The sequence below is a fragment of the Cyprinus carpio genome, chromosome B23, assembly GCF_018340385.1.
Source record: "Cyprinus carpio isolate SPL01 chromosome B23, ASM1834038v1, whole genome shotgun sequence".
Taxonomy (NCBI): Eukaryota; Metazoa; Chordata; class Actinopteri; order Cypriniformes; family Cyprinidae; genus Cyprinus; species Cyprinus carpio.
In genome coordinates, this window is record NC_056619.1 from 14,695,600 (window position 1) to 14,712,423 (window position 16,824).

A 16,824-nucleotide genomic window follows, 5' to 3' on the forward strand; every position below is an offset into this window, starting at 1 on the left:
CTAACTGAAAAGATCACTATACATTGAAAGTTTATTCTACTCACTCTATCTGTAATCCTCTGGACCGGTTCATTTGTCCGATTTGGCACAATCTCTCCAAGGGGTGGCGTTTTACACCCGCTTCTCTCCAGTGCGCTTAAAATCACCCCCTCCGCCGCTCTTATCAGCAATTCAGATTGGATGCAAATGCCCTGTGAAAGGAGCGTCATTCTGAAAGGACAGCGAGTGTGCGCACGAGGGGGGTGAGCAGAGGCATTCCTCGTTCCTCTCTCTATTCTTCTCTGTCTGCCGGCTGATGCTCGCGCGTTCACTCAGCGCAGATATGAGCGCAGATCGCAGTGAAGTTTGAAGAAGACAGAGAGCAGCACGCGCTCGTATAATTATTTAGATCAAACTTGCTGCAGAACTCGTCCGGCGATTGCATTGAGAGTTCCTAACTTTCTCTTTCATCCGTTTGGTTTGACCATGGGCTTTTCTCGCAAAAAGGCGTTTTATTGGCCCGTTTGGTCGTTTGCTGTTGTTTTTGTGCTTTTGAGTCAGCGTTGTCATGGAAGTTGTTCAGAAAAGGAGCTGGAAAAACGAGAAGAGGAGGCGAATATAGTTTTAACAGGGACTGTAGAGGAGATCTTGAACATGGATCCGGTGCACAACACTTATTCCTGCAAGGTAAGACTTTGCGCACCAGCCACTCTTCAAATGCATCAAAGTGAAAGTAAAAAAGCTAAATATGTATTTCGTCTAAGCTTATACTTTAATGGTTACTGTGCATCTGTGTTGCAATGTATATCACCTGTTAGACATATAGATGAAAGCTACCAGCCCAATATTTGAGTTGTCCTGGTCTGAAACTCATAGCATATCATGGGAACATGTATAATGCTGTCTAAATTGGCAACTCAGTGGGTTTTGACTCTAATATATCATGACACCAAGTAGCTGCAACCACATAAAAATGCATAATAATTGTAAATAAAAGGGACTTGTTTAAATATCTTTCTAATGGGTTTTTGTAACGTATGGACATTGGTTTTGCTCAGTTGATGAAAAATGTCCACAGTCCTACTTTGATCCACCTGTAATTTGATCTTTTATACACAAGGAGCCTGAACAGCCTTTGCAGTGATTTGATGTCCTTTCAAGCTCTATTAGTGCTTCGGGTTCAATTATCTGCAATTATCATGTAATCATGGGCTTACTCTGTTAGAAGTAACTGAATGTGGTCACTTATATCAAAGTCTTGCGGAAACTTATCACTAGGACATAAAAACTGTGAAAAGAAGAGTAATCTGAAATTGCAGCTCTTTCTACCATCATTTCATAAAACACTGCAAAGCTTATTCGGTAAAGTCTGATACTAGTGAAAAATGTTTTTTTTTTTTTTTTTTTTTTTGCATTTTTAAAATGTACAAATATATTGTAAACATAGCATTTTGAAATCTGACCAGTTCAAAAGAGTCACGTATTTGCTTAAATTTGATATGTGACCTATGAATCTATAAGAATAGTCTAGAATCTTGTCTTTCCTATTCATTTCACGTCATAACTTATTGTTTTAAATATTTTTAATGTGGTCTTATGCTTTTGGACCATCACTCAGGTATATATGAATCAGAAATGCATTGTAAGTGTTGTGTAGAGTTAGATCTCAGAGTCTTATGCAGCTGGCGGTAGGTGGCCGCTTTGGAATGTGCAAGAAAGTGACCTTGATCGGCAAAATGGTGTTTTCTTAATCTCATGTTGTCTTTCCCCTGTTTGAAGGTCAGAGTATGGCGTTACCTAAAAGGCAAGACCATGGTGAACGGAGAGGTGCTGCTGGATGGAGGAAACAAGGTGATGATTGGCGGTTTCGGAGACCCCCATATTTGCGACAATCAGGTGGCCACCGGAGATACGCGCATTTTCTTTGTCAACCTGGCCCCTGAGTACATGTGGCAGAGCCACAAGAACGAACTGATGCTCAACTCAAGCCTGATGAGGATTACTCTCCGCAACTTGGAGGAGGTAGAGCAATGCGTTGAAGGTAAAAACACTTTTAAAAAAACTCACATCTTCTGGCCATGTAGAGATTTGAGAGTTAAAAGCTCCCGTGGTGGTGATGGCGGTCCTGATTGCAAAAGCAGGTGGTGTTTTCTGCTCTAACTGCATCTTTATTCTACCTAATGAAGCGGCTCGCATTTTGTGACATTACATTAACCATTTACATTATATTAATACAGCAATCATAGCATTCCAAATGAAACTTTTTACCAGTTTTTTTGTTCTTCTCTCAACTTTTTTGTTAGTTGGCAATGCTTATTGAATTTCTTGGGCCCTGGGGCCTTAAAAGCAAAGCATATCATGTGCACCGTCACTAGCAATCAGCCACTGACAGTCAGTGCTCTCGAAGGAGGGTGTGTCTGTTCGCTAACTGAGCACCTCCAGGGCCTTTGACTAATCTGAGTGAAAGTCCAAACCTCTACCTTTCCTTGAGGGAAATCATTTATAGAGTTAGAGTGGAGATACTAAAACATAACCGCATAGCTTCAAGCTATAGGGCCCTCACAAGGGCCCCTGTATCTGTATTATGATGGCAGGCACTGCTTATTTCCACCTTCTCAAAGCCAGACCATCAGAGCAAAGTTTATCTCTGTGCGAAAGAACAGTTGAATCAATAAGGCCAGACTGATGTCCAAACTTCTGTGTCTTTTCAAAGTGCTTTTGGTTTATTAATGTAAATGCGAAATAGTGGTTGTCCTTCTACTATAAATGGTGAGTTCCTTTTTCCATTTTGTAAATCAGCAGTGCTTGTAGTTATGCTGGCAGCCGTACAAGCAGAGAAAATACACATTAGTCTGGAATACAACAGAGCATTTGAAGCTAACATCACTCTTACAGGTCTAATCGATTCTGTAAATCGGCACTCTAGACCCTCTCTGTTTGGCAGGTTGTATTGTCTAGACTTTTGAATATTGACATCAAGTCTGGTCCAGTTTTCAGCTTTTTCTGCCTGAGAATCAACCACTTTAATAGGAAGAGATAGCTTGATTGACTTTTAAAAGTTTGAAACCATGGTTTGTTGTGTTTTATGTATCATTTACATCTGAAGTGCTTAACATTTATTCAAATAACAACTCTATAGTGTATTTAGATGCTGTGATCTGAATAAAAAGTAGCAAGTGTCGATTATTTTGCCCACATAACTCAGAAAACATAAAATATACAGTTTTGTTTAAGAAGATTTTTGAGAAGATTCAGTTTACTTCTTGGTTAGTGTTAGTGCACAATTCTCTCTCTCCATTGAAAGTTCATTACACCTAAACTTGAGGCTTCAGAAAGCTCATAGACATAGACAACAGATTTAATTTAGGCTTTTATTTACATAGACATCGACCAACTCTCACACAATGCATATTAAATATTCAGCGTAAGCTCAAACTTGTTTGCTTGACGTGTGAGAATCAGTGATGTTCTTGCGTGAAGCTACAGTTGAGCTTCTGTTTCTGAAAGATTTCTTATTTTTGGGTGAGCCACACCTTTAAGTAAGCCAGACTGATTAGACCTTGGTATATGAAGCTCATGCCAGCAATATTTGTGTCCAACATGAGACTGAGACTACATGGCAGGTGACTCACGAGCCCTTATTGGTTTCTAGTGCTCAATAGAATCAAGCACAAATCAGAACAATTTTACTTCAGGGCACAAAACGTCCCTTTTCTCCTTTTTTTCTTCGTTCTCTGCTTTTAGTGCTGTGCTTTTTGGCACAAGCCACTGCTGAGGAGTGACTGTCTTTTTAGAGGCTGCTAAAATCTTAAAAGGTTTGATGAGGGGGCGATTTAGCAAGTACCGTATTTTGCATTCGCACATGGAGGGCTAAGTGTAAGGCCACTGAAAATAAACGCTGCTCTGGCTAATGAGAGGCCATGTGCTTCATTTAACAAATGTGATTCTTTTTATATTGTAATAGGATTGGATCTCGTTTTGCACACAAGATGCTCAAGTACATGCTACAAATAGCAAACAGCTGTGCTCAGAATGGCCAACGGTTTTGTTAAACACGCAGCTTGTGAATTCTTATTCTGAGTCTATAAACAGAGACCTGTACTTCAAAACATTCAGAAACAGTGGTTCTGTCCTTGCTTTTGACATGGTTAGACAAGCATACTGTAAACCAGGCCTTGAATTAAAAAGTACTGCCCTGAAGGCTGAGTGACTTGGAATGGTGCCTAATGGTGTTCGTTTTGAGTTGGCTAAACTGATTTGGGAATTTGATGTTATCTATCAATTATTTAATAAAGCATGACCTTTTAGTGAAGTTTCATTCCTTTGTCACTGCTTAGTATTAGACCTACAGCAAAAAAAGAGCGTGTGAGGTGGAAAGAACAAGATCGTACCTGCCAGCCTGTTAAATGTATCCACTCCTCTCTTCTCACCTCTGACAGGTGAGAAAGCACTGAGAAATGAAGAGATTCCTAGCTGAAGTTTAGAATACTGCCGTCAAAGCCAAAGTTTTCTTAATGGGGGGAAAAGGGCTGTTTATAATGACTAGATTTGGAGGGTGAAATGTGATAACAAGAGAACGCAATCAGAAATTCTTGATACAAGTGTAGACTGGAATGCTTATAGGAGAGGCCTAGAGGCATCAAGTTCTCACTCCCACCCTGTTTGCTCTTTGCTGAAACAGACCAATTGGGTTGTTACGTGAAAAAGCACTTGGGTTAATGCGTTAATCTGGCAAAAATACATGAAATGCATCTATGGAACTTGAAATTAGATGTTTAGAAGAATGTCTGAGCATAGATTGAAAGGGAATGCTGTCCAAGGCTGTCAAGCAAGACTTCTAATGATATCAACTTGAATTTCAGTCTGTTCCTCACACAAACTATCTTGGGATATACAGCGCACAAGTCATATTGACAACTTATGATTGTTTTCTGATGCTTTTTTTGTACTTTTGGAGCTTGATGGGCTCTTTCATTGAGTGGAATAGAGCTGAACTTCTTTTTAATGGAAATAAATAGAAAGCCTAACAGGTTTCGATTGACCTGAGTTTGAGTAAATGGTTTTATTGAGTGAACTAATCTTTTAAATCCTGTTTTATTCAACAGTTGGAATCTGGAAACTTGCAAGCAGAGATTTTGGCATTGTTTGTTAAATCAACAAATCAAGTGTTCTCCTTTCTCTGAAGTTGGCATGTGAGAACATGCTGCTTTTCAGTGTTTCTCTGACTTTGTTTGTGTATGTGGACGCTAATTCATTAAATGCCAAACTACACAATAGTGGAAGTTTGCGTTGTACTGGAGGATAATCGTTTAAACCAAAGTGGTCCTGTTTCAAACCGTTGAAACGTTGCATTTCTGATCTCTGAATAGAGTGAATTAAGACTAACTATGAAAAAGAACAGCTGGAAAGCAAAAGAGAGTTGGATAGAAAAATATGTTATGGCTTCATGTGTTAAGCGTTCCAGCAGCTTTTGAACTTGAGGAAGAAGTGATGAAACTTAAGCAAGGAGAATGAAAGCATTACGAAGCTTGATTTATAGTTGCAATGAGAAGTCAGATTCCTTTTGGTGAATCTGTTCATTGCAGCGAACCTGTTCTAAAATTCTTTTGAGGTGTTAGTCAAAAGTGTTTCCAAAAGTCATTAAATTAAGCATTGTGGCTTCATATGTTGAGTTCATTACTGATATTATTACAAAAACCGTTGTTATCGTTCTTGCTATTCCCAAAATTATTGATATAATAATTTTTAAATATTAAAATTCATAATTTTATAAATTTTCAATGATAATCTCAAATAATAATCTCAAAACCAAAAACAAATCCCCCCTTTACAAACCAAACCATTAAGGTTAATATTAATGAATGGATGTTAGAATCTCTTTCCAGCTGTCATTTTCATTAAGTGTGTTTATTTCACATCAACACTGGATGCTTAAACAAATCCCTAATTTTGCTTTAAAATATATGGTTACGTGCACTCATTTTTTTTTTTTTTTTACAATTGGAATTAATCCAATACAGTTTCAGATTCTGAAAGTTTATATGCTTCATTTTTTTTTTTCTGTTGACCAGATTATTTCAGGTTTACACCATCCCTTTCAATCCAATCGAAATTTAATTTGATCAGCCGGATCATTTAAGGTGTTTACATAATGAGTTTTTAGTCTGATTACTATCAGTCTGATTATAAATAGATTATTTGGGTGCCTGTTAAAGGGGTCATCGGATGCCTATTTTACACAAGTTGATATGATTCTTTAGGGTCTTAATGAAAAGTCTGTAACATAGTTTGGTTAAAATTTCTCAACGGTAGTGTAAAAAACAAATTTTTACCATGTCAAAAACAGCTCTTTTCAGAGCAAGCCGTTTTGTAGCAGTTTCCTTTAAATGTTAATTAGCTCTGCTGACCCCGCCCCTCTCTTCCGAGCTGCTTTCAGAGAGACTGTTTACTTTAGCCACATTCATCATGAAACTTGCTTACACTCACTTTTTCTGTAGGTGAAGCTGGATCTTGAATGATTCGCATGAACATAGACGCATTTAGGTAGATTGGGGGTGCATTCCCTTCAGAAACAATCCAGTGGCTCAGATGTCGGGAGTAAATGATGACTGCTATGTTCATTATTAAATCCAACCACCATACACCTCAACCGCTTAGGAGACATTCTTGTCTACTTCTGGTCCAGTGTCGAAACAATGGTGGACTGATGACAGCTCACTCAGGGTGGGTCTAAGGTAAGACGCCAAGTCCAGTCTGCACTGAAACGCTACTGTCAATCAAACTTTTGTGGGAGGGGCCTGTTTGTGTGACATCACAAAGACAGGCATCTGAGAACGGCTTGATGTGAGAAAGGGGTAAAGATTTTAGTAGGTTAAATAAAAACCACTGGGTGGATTTTTATTATTATAGTGTGGTTGTGTACACACAATGCCAACACACATTTGAGTTCAAACAACTTGTAAAAGTGCATGTAGCATCCGATGACCCCTTTAATGTAGCTAATGAACTGCCTCATTGTCAATTTTCTTTTCTTTTTTGGTAACTTCTCCTCCCATCTGTCCCTCTGTTTTCTGCCTGTCACGAGGGCAACATGGTTCAAGGGGCACAGTTCAAGTTGAGCTTTAGCCTGAGGACAGAGAGTCCAGTGCTGGTGGTCTATCGTGATACTGACTGCAGGTCATCCAGTCGAACTCTCTGGATTGAGTGTGTGTGTGGCAGGTTTGGGAATGAGAGTAGCAGGTCTTTGGGCGCACTTCCCTTTTATTCTGGCTGTTTGTGTAAGGAGGAGGCCCGGCGTGCCTCTGATTCCACATTGCACGAAGGTCAGCCCGCCAGCAGGTAATGATTAATAGATCGAGCATAATTGAGTTGAAGGACTTCCTCCACCCCTTGTTAATGGTCTTAGGATGAGAATCATTGGAGAAGGGCCCTCTCAGAAAGGGGCTTTATTAAAAAAATCACCCCTGTGTTATTTCAGGCTGATCTCCCTGAGCCAGACTTTAGCCCAGGGATTTCCAAATGTGTTTTATGAGATTTGGGAGACCAGCCATCGGTGAATGGAGCTGAAAGCCTTGTCGGCACCATAACACAAGTATCCAGGGACCGAATGATCTATAGGAAATGACTGTGATGTGTCACTGAATGGCTGTTTGTAATAGGGCGATTCTAGTTGCACGTGTAGATGACTATTCTGAACAGGAAGCAGATAAAGGTTTGTAGATGCCAGAATTAGTATCTCATTTTTCTCTCAGGTTATTTAGTCTGTAATTAAATCTGTCTGTAATTTAGTCTTAAATGGAAAGAGAACTTTGGTGTCCATTGAGTCCTTGTATAGGCTTATCACTTTATTTCATCTGTCTGTGCACAAGCACTTCTTTGTCTGGGTAGTCATGGGAAGGTGTTTTTTGGTAGGATGATTTCTAGCGTATTGTGTCACTGGGACTTTCTCTGTGGAACATGGTTAGAAAACGGATTGAATGAGAGGCTATAGAAACTGACAGCGAAAAGATAACTCAAGTAAGGAGGAAGAACCAAAGGCTGAGAATTATACCTGTTAGATTTTCCCAAGTTATTACATTTTAAAATTTTAATTAAACCCTGAAACCTCCACACTTGCTCGGAATACTAATTAAGCTTCGGGAATGAGAAAGCTGTGAAACAAAGGGATAAGAGTGTTTTGCAGCCCTCTTCTCACCTCTTTTTACTTTATATTCTCAATTATTTTTTCTTGTATTTTTTGATGTGGGTTTTTCTTGGCACCATGTTTGAGTCAGTTTTTGGTTTGTTTTTTTTTTAATATATTATTGTTTAATCATTGTTTGTCGTAAGTCTCAAAGTCAGATTGATTTCATTACACAGAGTCCGAAAATGTGAGGAATTCAATGTTAGATCTGTTAGATTTAAGCAAACAGAGTCAGAGACAATTGCATTTTTATTGACCGTTAAGTTATATTTTTGCCATGCTACCTCTTATAGTATTTATTTATATTGGATTTTCTTTTTTTTGACAAATAATTTCAAAAACAGTTTGAATTTGGCCCTTTTTTGCAGTTTTGTGCGTGTTTTACTTTTTTTAACCTAAGATCTTGGTTGTGGGTAAAAAATAATTAAAACTGAAATACCAGTAACAGCAGTTGTTTAGCATCTACTCATCCATCTCTAAACGAAATGCAAAGAGTCTGTACCTGCTACTTCTGTCCAATGAGGTAGAGGTTTGTTAGTACTTTTTAGAAAAATGGTTGAGTGCTTCTTGTGAGGAGGAAACACTCTGGTCACCGTGTTCTCAGGAGTTAGATGGGCAATAGACTGGAAAACCCCTCACATTCCAAACACAATGGGTAGAATGGATAGGGAGAATTCACTTATGGATTCCTTGAGATCTGTGGCAACGTTTGAGACGGGTCTAAATGTGAAGCGATAGACAGCTGCTGCAGTTAATGTGGCTAATCCACCAGCATTCACTGTTACAGCCAGATATTCATCTGGCACCAGAGAGACGTGTTATCATTTAGTCACGTTTAGTTATTGGACATTGTTTTAACTCACACTTTGTTGTTGTTAAGCTTGTTTGCATTGATCGTTCTATATGACCCTAAGATCTCAAGAGACTAAAGAAAGTTTCATCACCTTCTTATTTCAGGCATTAGCACTGGTTAAATGAAATTTGAGAGTTCATTTTTTAAAAGGCACTAGCAAGTGCTGAGGTTGAGGAAAACTTAAATTCCTTTTTCATTAGACACTGGAACCTGCTACAGACTATGATTCCTATTTAAGCTTGACTTTAATGTAAGGGTCCAGTGAAAATGAGTTCTGCGGTGACGATGTGAAAAACGCTTTGCTAATTGAATGGTCATGGTGTCAAACTTTTGGAAGAAAAAAAGCCTTCCAATACTAGATGAAAGCAGGGCTGTCATGGATGAGACAGTTTCTTGAAGCAGATATTATCTCGCTGCAATTATTTTCTATAGGGCATTGATAGGCAAATTAAGATTTTTGAAAGAAAACTTTAATTTAACTTTAACTTTTAGAAAAAAAATAGATGTGTTTCCGTTCAAATTGCGCAAACTGAAGTTGTGAATTGAAAATATGCCCAATGGAAACACGTCAATATCACGTTAAACTCCCATATATTGCTAATTTTTTTTTACGCTCAAATGAGGTGGTTTTTCAGGCAATTCAAAAAAGGAATATTTCACAAAACTGCAATGGAAACCGTTTTTTTTTCTTCACATTTATAGGTCACCTGGTGAACGTAAAAGTCACATGATCATTCTTAAATGAACTATAACCTCCAAAAAACACCTCTTACATGAGACTCTCAAATATAAGGGGCTTTCCTTGCCCCTTCGTAAACCTACCAACATCTGTTGCCGTGACTTATCGCGAGAGGAAAAAATTATGTTTTAGTCGCATAGCATGGGTGAATGGAAATGGCGCCATTTCGCAATAGTTTTTTTATCGACATTTATAAAATATCGCAAAGGTTTTGCGCAAACTTGTAATAGAATTGCAAGTATTGTTTTGCAAAACCCTGGCCATTTCTCAAACTCAATGCATTTTTAAATTAAACAAATCTTTGATGGAATATCCATTTGTCACTGGTTTCTTGTTGGCCATTGCTGGTTTTCATACGGGATATGACCATTTTAGACTAGCTATTAACAATTTTGGAGCAGATTTGACCAGCTGTCTGTTGTTAGCTGGTCAAAACTGCTTTCTAGATGGTCTTGGCCCACCATGTTCCAAAATCTAGCTTGACTCTTTTAAGATGGTAGCTGGTTGGTTGCTGATTCAAGATGGTCTACCAAGCTATAGCACACAGGAAAACCACCTGTCAAGCTAAATGGTGGTCAAGAGTTCACTCAGGGCTATGCAATCCACTTTTACAGTTTGTTTGCTGAGTGAAGTAACCCGTGAAGGAGGGGGTTCGGTGCCGTTTCGTTTGCCCCTGCTGGAATGTTAGTAGTTGTAAGGTGTAAAGCACAAAGAGCACACAAAAGCCCAAATAACACATGCTAATGGAGTGTGTGCAATGTGTGCCTTCCTTGAAAAGGAAGAATTGTAAAGCACAAAGAGCACACAAAAGCCCAAATAACACATGCTAATGGAGTGTGTGCAATGTGTGCCTTCCTTGAAAAGGAAGAATTGGTGGTTTTCTGTCCTTCTAAGTGTACTTGAAAGGTCACGGAGGAACCTGTGCTGCTTAAATCCACAGCTGATCCTCCCACATGCCCCCCTATGGTTCTAATAACAATTTAGCCTTTCTGATTTTCATTGTGTCCTGTTAGCTGGCTTCAAGTTATCCCAGACTTGGCTATCACAGGATGTTAATATTTTTTTGTTTGTTATTACATGGCCACTTCCATGGGAATTTTTGGATACAACCCTTTCCTGTTTGCTTTTACCTCCTTTTCGTCATTCTCGTCTAGATTGTTTCCTGCTGGTAGTGTCTTGTTCTATTTTCAGCTCATTTGGTTCTCATAATGGGTTCCTCTCATCATCTGGCCGACATCAGGGCTGTCCACAACTGAATGACTTCGATATGTTTGACCATTAAAGATAAATGTTTAATGTGTGTGAAACGGTAGCTCTTGGAAAGTGATGTAGATGTGCCCCTAGCTTTTCCCACAGTCCTCCGTATTACAGAGCCCTGTTGAGCATACCTGTAATTACACTGGAATCTAGCCTGTAAAGCTGCCAGTGTAATAACCACCAGGTGCAGACCCGAGACCTGCTGCTGAGGTGTAGCAGACCCGACCTAATTCTCTGCTCAAACATGTACTTATTAAACCCAACATGGAGTGTGAGAGGGAGTAGGTCTGTGTACACATCCTGTAATCTAAGATCTCCTCCAAACATTTTGGTTTTTCTGTGGGTCAGATTCTGGATCATTTGATTTCTTTTTACAAATAGATTTAATTCATGCATAGAATAACATTCATATGTCTGCTATGTTGTGTATGTTTTTAAATTAAAATAGGATCAGGTGATGGAGCAGTTGTGATATCATAATGAAGAAAAGAAAATATAATCTATCATAATCTTTTTTTAGTGTATTTAAAAAAAAAAAAAAATATAATATTGAATGTCTTTTTATTTTTGTATTGTTTTTGTGTTTTAAATTTTTTTTATACTGTGATTTTGAGGTTTTTGGTTTTTGAGATGTTTTGGTTTTGTTTTTTAAAGAAATTAATGCTTCTATTCAGCAATGATGCATTAAATTGATCAGAAGTGACAGTAGAGATATTTATAATGTTACAAATTATTTTTATTTAGAAAAAATGCTCTTCTTTTGAACTTTTTGAAAAATGTAAAACATATATATTAAAAAGCCTGTTTTCAACATTGATAATAATAATAAATGTTTATTGAGCATCAAATCAGCATGTTAGAATGATTAAAATGAGGATCATGTGGCGTTGAAGCCTGAAGTAATGATGCTGAAAATTCAGCTTTGCCATCACAGAAATAAATTATAAAAATAAAAAAAAAATTAAATTGTAATAATATTTCATAATATAGTTTTTACTGTATATTTGATTAAATAAATGCAGTCTTGGTGAGCACAAGATGCTTTTCAAAAACATCAAAAATCTTACCAACTCCAAACTTTTGAATGGTAAATTTATTTTTAAAAATCTTTGAAGTGAAAAATGTATAATCACATACATTAATGGTTTATGTTGTTTACGAATTCTTTATGATTGCACCACAACCACATGATATTGTATTTTATTTAAATCGATGTATCAAAGTTTTTCATAAGCATATGTGATCCGACTTCAATACAAATTTGTAAGAACTGTGCACATGTTAATCTCTCAAAATATTTTTCACTTTATTAGTCATTGACCTCTATGTATTTTAAACATAAATGTAGCCACCTTGACTGAGCATATGTGAAAATCTCCAGGCTCCAGATCTCTTTGTTGTTAAGCAGTGTCTCCCTTTTCCAGCGATCTGGTCATCTTTGTTCTGCTGAAGGCCTCTTAAGTCAAGATATCTGTCTGGCTCAAATGAATTCAGCTAGTAATCCTGTTGTTTTAGCTAACAGTTGCAAGGAAGTGCTGGCTTTCAGAGGCAAACAGAGATATCTGACACAGGGCATCTCAGTTACGCACACACACAACTGCTAGCAGATATTTAAGACTTTGACACATAGTTTTAGGGACGTTCACGTCCACATCTCTCTCTTGCTGATTGTCCTTCTGGCTTTCCCTCTCGCTTTTTCACACACATGCTCTTGAGAATGGCAGCCTGCTGTGCAGAGCTGTCAGTATCTGTAAACCAGTGGCCATGTGGAAGGAAAGGGCCTCATTACTACTCTGTCATTATGGAGCTGAGCATGCTGGAATGCTGCACGCTTCAAGTAAGACAGGTCTTGTAAAGAAGTTTTGGCCTTTGAAGTAAATAATTTACTTATTGTTTCTGGGCTTGTAACAGCCTTGTTCATAGTTCACAGCTCAGCAATTATAAATGGCATGGATTTGGGAATTGTCAGTCACACAGAGGAAACTGTGCTTTGGAAATGTGGTTTTACTCAACAACATGAAATCAGAAATGGCTACATGTAACGATTCATCTGTAGAAAATGATGTATTCAAAAGTAAAATTCACAAGGTTTCATTAATATAGTTCCTTGCATTTTCTGTTTTGTCTGATGTCCCCATTTCTTATTTTTCAACCCTTCAACCACCTATTTATTTGTTTATTTATGCGAAAAAAGATGGAAAATATGCATTAACCAAAAATACAATGTAACTTGAACCATAGAAAAAAATAAGAAACTTGAGTTCGGCTGAATGTTTCATTGTCCTTCCTGTAACAATTTCTTAAGTAAAATGTAATGGACTTACTTACTTTCATGGAACTATTTAGTTATTTTTTTGTTTATATTTATTTATTGCCTTATTTTTATTTATTCGTTGTTATTATTTATTTATTTATTTTTTACGGTTTTTAATATTTTGGCTGCAGAACTTTATAGTAGCTTGTTTCACAGTAAAGTTTATATTACAATTTTTTAATTAAATATAATAAATAATAATAATATAAATATGAAAAAAACAAATAAACAAACATATAACAAATATTTAATTTATTTACATAAATTTATCTGCTTTGAAAAAGGCATCTTTAGCTGTTGCTTTGTGAGTCAAATTGTAGTTCTAAGTTAGTTTCTAATTAAAACAATTCCACAAGAGTGCAGAGGTCTCGAAGCATTTGAATTTCATAGGGATGTTAAACTAATATTTAAATGACCCTAAAAAATCCTGATTGCGTCACGTTATTTTGAAAGCAGCCTAAACTTTCCAGCTTTTTAAATAATAGTTAGTCTAACAGATGCAATTTCTTAGCAATGCTTGTTCCATGTAGCGCATTCTCCTTTTCAAGCCATATTAGCCCGGTTTAGATTGACATGGAATTGAGAATATAGGATAAAGAGTGGGAAGGAGGATAAAGGGCAAGGGGACAGAGAAACTGGAGCTAGGGAACAGGGCCAGTTCTACTGCAGTGGTTTTTCGGCTCATGCTGGGATGAAGTCATGGTGAGAGCAGCCAGAGACCTCTGCTCTGCTCTCCATGGCTAGTGTTTTCTCTCCCTGCCTCTCTCACACCATCTGGCCTGCTGGAAGGAAGTGGTTTCTACAGGTGGGATATTCCTTTATCTCTCGCTTGCTCCCTGTCGTTTCTGAGTGAGAGAGAGAGAGAGCAGGGAGGCCCTCAGACTCTCTGTGTTTGTATGTACACACTAACCACACACTGACACAACTGGTACGCACATACACTGCCACATATATTTATTATTTTAAGCCCAGACATTGACAGCCTAGAACAATGACTCCAAATGTCTTTCCTGAAATGAGTGTCTTCACGTCTGATTCAATCAGATTAAAAGCTTATCGGTTTGAACTACATCTGGAACGTGAAAGTGAAGTGTCAGTGGCCTAGCCTGAGGGAATAGTTTTCTAAAAACATACCAGCAGAAGGCGAACAGTGGAGGCTTTTAAACCAGTGGTTCACTGCTTAAAGGGATAGTTTAAAATTCTGAAAATTCTTTCATTAATTACTCACCCTAATGTCATTCCAACCTGCAAGACCTTTGTTCATCTTCGGAACACAGATTGTTGAAAGAAGAATTGTTGAATAAAGTTGTTTTCTTTGCACACAAAAAGTATTCTCGTAGCTTCATAACATTACGGTTGATCCACTGATGTCACATGGACTATTTCTGGGCCATGAATGTGGTAGTTTCTTTGCTTTCTATGGAACGTCAGAAAGTTCTTGGATTTTATAAAAAAAATCTTTATTTGTATTCAGATGAACAAAGGTCTTATGGGTTTTCAACAACATGGAGAGTAATTAATGACAGAATTTTTAAGAATTTTAAGGGGATAGTTCAACCAAAAAATAGCACTTTGTCATCATTTACTCACCTTCATGTTGTTCCTAATTCATCGCTTTTAAATTTCCTGGTTACTTTTTTCCATGCAATTATAAAATTGAGATATCAAGTTTTCAAGCTTCAAAAATTACTCAAAAACACCATAAATATGCATTTAGAATTCAATATTATTTCAAGAAGGCATCTGGATCTCAAGTAGATTTAAACCTGTGTGATCTGTAATTATTTGATTGTGAAACACAAAAGTAAATATTTTGGAGAATTTGTAAAATCCAAATGTCAATATTGTATTGAATTTCACTGTATGAGTAAAAACGGAAGATACAGGTGATAGGTTATTTCATAGAAATGGCATGAATTAAAAAAATTTTGGGCGGTGATTTATTGCTTAAAGTGTTATTTGAGTATACAGGCACTGTGTAAAATGGCTGTCTCAGTCTTATTTCCAGAATGAAGCTTCATACTTTTTCTGGTTTCTCTGGGGTGCTTTAAGCATAATGGGTTTAAGGATCAATTCTGATATTCTTTCAGCAAATTTAATAGTGCAGAAAGATTAAACCAACTGGAATGAGCTCAGAGAGAAAAGTGGGATGAGTAAGAGAAAGCGAGTCATTTGCTGACTCACGTGTTGAAAGGTTTGAGTCATTTCATTAACTTCAAGGGGTGAAATGTGTTAAAAAGTGGCATTTGACAATATGCAATTTGGAGTATGTTAAAATATGACTCATATGAATAAACAGGATGCTTTCATATATTGCATTTTCAAATATATATATAATTTTACATGAAGCTTACAGGCCATGCCTGATAGGAAAGCATTTGTGCATTTATGTGGGGCAAAGCTATGAAACGAGCTGTTAAGTATGATTTTGTGAAGTGTTTGATAAGTGGAGGTCCAACTGGAACTTCATTGGAATTTTCCTGCTTCCCCTCTGGGCTTTAAGTGAGGTAGATAGAGACTAGTCCAAACCAATGTTATCTGTTACATCAGCGTTTTTGTGTGGCTACGTGTGTGTTAAGGACACTGAAGTGATTTCTTAGAGTTTTTAACCTGTGGCTGGAGTGCAGGTCAGATCCAGGACAGGTGAGGGCATGCTTCCATTCTTTAATACTCATTTCCCGAAGTAGCTGCCCACCTGAGAGAGAGTGGAAGACTGTTCTTGTCCTGGACTGACTACATTTTTCATTCATTCAGTTGACAGATCAATTTTAACATCTTTGTCTAATTTATATTTTATTTTATTTATTATTTTTTTTTTTTATAAATTAATTACATTTAATTTTGTGTCCAGTTCTACCTTGCAAGTTCATTCATTCATTCATTAATTCATTCATCTTTTATTTCATTCATTCAACAAGCCTCATGATTCAAGGTATGGTGCTTTATGCTATATTTTTATTGTTTTTATGTTTATGAAACATTAGCTGATGCTCTGATTAATTACATTTAATTTTGTGTCCAGTTCTACCTTGCAAGTTCATTCATTCTTTGATTAATTAATTTATATTTATATACTTTACATTATAATATAGTCAAGTCAAAATTCAACAGTAGCATTTAAAATGACAGATTTAAATTTTCAATTATGTAGTCAAAAGACTGTACACTAACTATTTATCGGTCAGAATTTTTAATATTGGTGCATCACTAGTTAAGACTTTGTATTCATACTTGGGCTTCTGAGGAATTTTAGCACCTCATGAATTGCTGTGGTTTCTGTTTTCTCCCGTTTTCCCTCTGTCCCTCATTCCCTCTTCGGCTTTTTGTTCTCGGGGTGGCAGAAGGAATGTGCTGGGTTCATGGTTTCAATGTGAGATGGATGACCAGTCTGAGGGACTACAGGCTGACCTCATGGGGGAGGGGTGTGAGGAACTGGCAGAGAAAATGTAAAAAAAAAGTCAAATTGGTTCCCAGAACCTAGCTCTCAGAAGTTTGGAAAT

The 16,824-nt window shown here is 37.2% G+C and overlaps 1 protein-coding gene across 9 annotated transcripts in view; it reads left to right on the forward strand.

The window, feature by feature from the left end:
* The first annotated feature begins 209 nt into the window (after window positions 1-209).
* Window positions 210-16,824, forward strand: part of LOC109045073 (agrin-like) — a 243,045-nt gene continuing 226,430 nt past the window's right edge. For 8 of the 9 annotated variants that reach the window (XM_042751065.1, XM_042751070.1, XM_042751071.1 and 5 more), the window contains exons 1-2: window positions 211-666; window positions 1,759-2,020. In XM_042751065.1, the coding sequence (XP_042606999.1) occupies window positions 466-666; window positions 1,759-2,020 (463 nt within the window). In that variant the 5' untranslated portion in view covers window positions 211-465. Of the gene's footprint in view, window positions 667-1,758; window positions 2,021-16,824 lie in introns of all 9 variants that reach the window. The other variant, XM_042751067.1, reaches the window with a different exon arrangement.